The following is a 2,576-nucleotide window of genomic DNA, read 5'->3' as shown; positions in this document are numbered from 1 at the left end:
ACCATACCATACCCACTCTGTATTGACTTGATAGTAACATTGAATATACCAATTAAAATCAAATTAAGACAAAGAATGAACTTCACTTACTATTCCACGGTTTTACTGTCTTATAAAACAGCTTTGTAAATGCAGTGTACAGTACAATTTCACTCAACACTTCACCTTCACTACCACATTTTTTTTAACTTCAGAGAATGCACATTAACACTGAAAACTGTTGCAGAGAACACATGGGAGCCATAGGAGTGATGCAGGAAGCCCTGGCTTAGCCCAGGAGATGATTAACAAATAAAACCATACACAAGAATTGCGAGTGATCGTGCAGGTGAGGGAGAGGGCAGGAGCTTCTTCTATTTTAGTATAATGGCTTGGTAGTACTAATAAATAGTACCAATACATGGTAGACTATTAAAGTCCCATACATCTATTACAGTGATAAAAATAAAGTAATTAGGCTTAAGTAATGTGTTTTGGGGATCGATGAGTAATGTATTTGGAAGGTTGCAACATAAGAAATAAGTTTATTGGATTGCCTTTGGATAAAGTTAAAAGCATAAAATGCCAACTTTGAGGTTTCTATATACTTTTCATCATCAAAGTTTGGGAGCTAAAACAACAGCTACCACCATTTATTGGTATGTGTTAATTAAGATGTGATAGTATTTTCTGTAGCAGAAGAATCTCCCTGACTTACACCTAAATTGATATATAATTTAGGCCTAATGATTTTTTTCTCTTTGCCTCCTTTTGTCTTTGAAATGGGATTAAAGTTCAGTCTGCTACGTGGTCTAGGCAGTTGGACATTATACAAGACGTCCCCAGGGTTGCCACACATACATAGGGAAAAGGAGAATTGTAACTAAATGTGTCTTTATTTACAAAATAGTCATTACAAAGTTTACGAAATATTTCTCTTGTGGTATAAGAATTTTAAAAATAATAAAATGTTAACTATAATATAAAATATGGTGTGACTTTGTTAGTTTTTCCTTTGTATGACAACTTTGGAGACATCCTGGGGTCTGGTTCTTTGGTGTAATGCTGTAAGCATAATAACTAAGTCTAGATGTTAAGTTAGCTCCTCCCACAGACAATCAAAATGTTGGAAGCTAAAGACTGAGTTATATCAATGTGATCAGTCTGAAGCAAAATATCTCTTCTAGTGAGCCTAGAGCTTTACTAGTATAGAAATAACTAACCAATAACTAATTCTTAGTCTCCAGAATAGAGAATATTTTACTAACTAAATTGCACTACACAAGTGATTCCAATATTAATTTGTAAGTTGCTATGAATTTATTAAGGAAGAAATACTAGAGAAATGCTAAGAAATAGTATTGTATGATATCCCCAAAGGAAACAATTTGTTTTTCTTTGTAAGACACAAATGAGTTTCACGCTCATTATGTTTTCCTCTGTGTATGTTGTACCTATCTGGTCTAATATCTTGACCACACACATTGGCCTTTTAATCTAACAATTTTATATTCACAGTTATCCTGTTTGACTAAGCCACAATTATGTTTGCTATGGACTTATACACATGTAAGAAAGTAATTTCACGTCCAAATGGTACTTAAGGAAAAGTTTCAAAACTAAAATATTGAACCAGCGGAGGTTACATATGTAATTTATTTGGGTGTCTTCTATACAACTGTGTTAATTGAAAACCATATTTTAAAACTTTTATTGTCCCTAGAGTGAATTACTGAAACTTAAGCAGCAACAGCAGGAGGAAGAACGTGCCCGCATCCACCGGATTGAACAGAGGAGGTACAAATGGCTAATAAAATAACCTTTGCTGGTTAAATCAATTACCTATAAAGTTTTTGCAGTGTAGGAAAGCACTCCAGTAATAGTATTTGTTATGGTTTGGAATCTACAGTACCTTCTAAAGCTTTGTTTGGGGGGTGATATATGTAGGAGGTATGCCAACTACTACACATATACGTATACACACACATAGGTACACGCACACACACAATATCCTGTGTTCCTGAATAGGGAACATTATAAATTCACATTAGAAAACGAAATCATTTTCTCAAGCTATGTGTTTATTTAGGTTGTATTTAATTTGCCTTCCATTGGGACGAAGCATCACAATTTGAGATGATGCTTCGCCATTTAGGGACTACCTCAGGTTAATTGTCACAGATGGTCAGATGCCCATGTTTGAGTACAAAAGCTCAGACAAAAATTTATTAAGGTTATTTTATAGGGACTCACCTGTTAGAGAAAAATAATCTTCACATAGTCCTTTAGTAATTGTTTAATATTGTAAGTACCGTCCATCTTATTCCTAATATTAGACTCAAGAATATCTAGCAAAATAGTATGTTAATGTTAGGACGGTGCTAATAACCACTGTATGTTTGTCACTATTACTCTAGACTTAACCTGCGTGGGCCAGTTGGGTTGCTTGTTCATTGAGAGTATGCCTTGGTATGGTGGAAAAGAATTGAAGGGTTTTCATGATGTAAAGGAGCAAATGTTTTTGAAAGTGAAGACCTTCTCTTATGTATTTAACCTTCCCACCATCACTGATGCCCATTTTTAAGTTGTGGTGGCTT

At 34.5% G+C, this 2,576-nt stretch overlaps 1 protein-coding gene across 3 annotated transcripts in view; it reads left to right on the top strand.

The window, feature by feature from the left end:
• The window catches only part of EPSTI1 (epithelial stromal interaction 1), a 102,777-nt gene that overhangs the window by 87,344 nt on the left and 12,857 nt on the right, over nucleotides 1-2,576 (top strand). For all 3 annotated transcript variants that reach the window (XM_023513627.1, XM_023513626.1, XM_023513628.1), the window contains exon 9: nucleotides 1,703-1,776. In XM_023513627.1, coding sequence (XP_023369395.1) covers nucleotides 1,703-1,776 — 74 coding nt within the window. The remainder of the gene's footprint in view (nucleotides 1-1,702; nucleotides 1,777-2,576) is intronic.

The sequence above is a fragment of the Otolemur garnettii genome, unplaced genomic scaffold, assembly GCF_000181295.1.
Source record: "Otolemur garnettii isolate 467f Iridium unplaced genomic scaffold, OtoGar3 scaffold00043, whole genome shotgun sequence".
Classification (NCBI taxonomy): domain Eukaryota; kingdom Metazoa; phylum Chordata; class Mammalia; order Primates; family Galagidae; genus Otolemur; species Otolemur garnettii.
The sequence above is the reverse complement of the archived record's forward strand: the minus strand, read 5'-3'. Positions and strand labels throughout refer to the sequence as shown.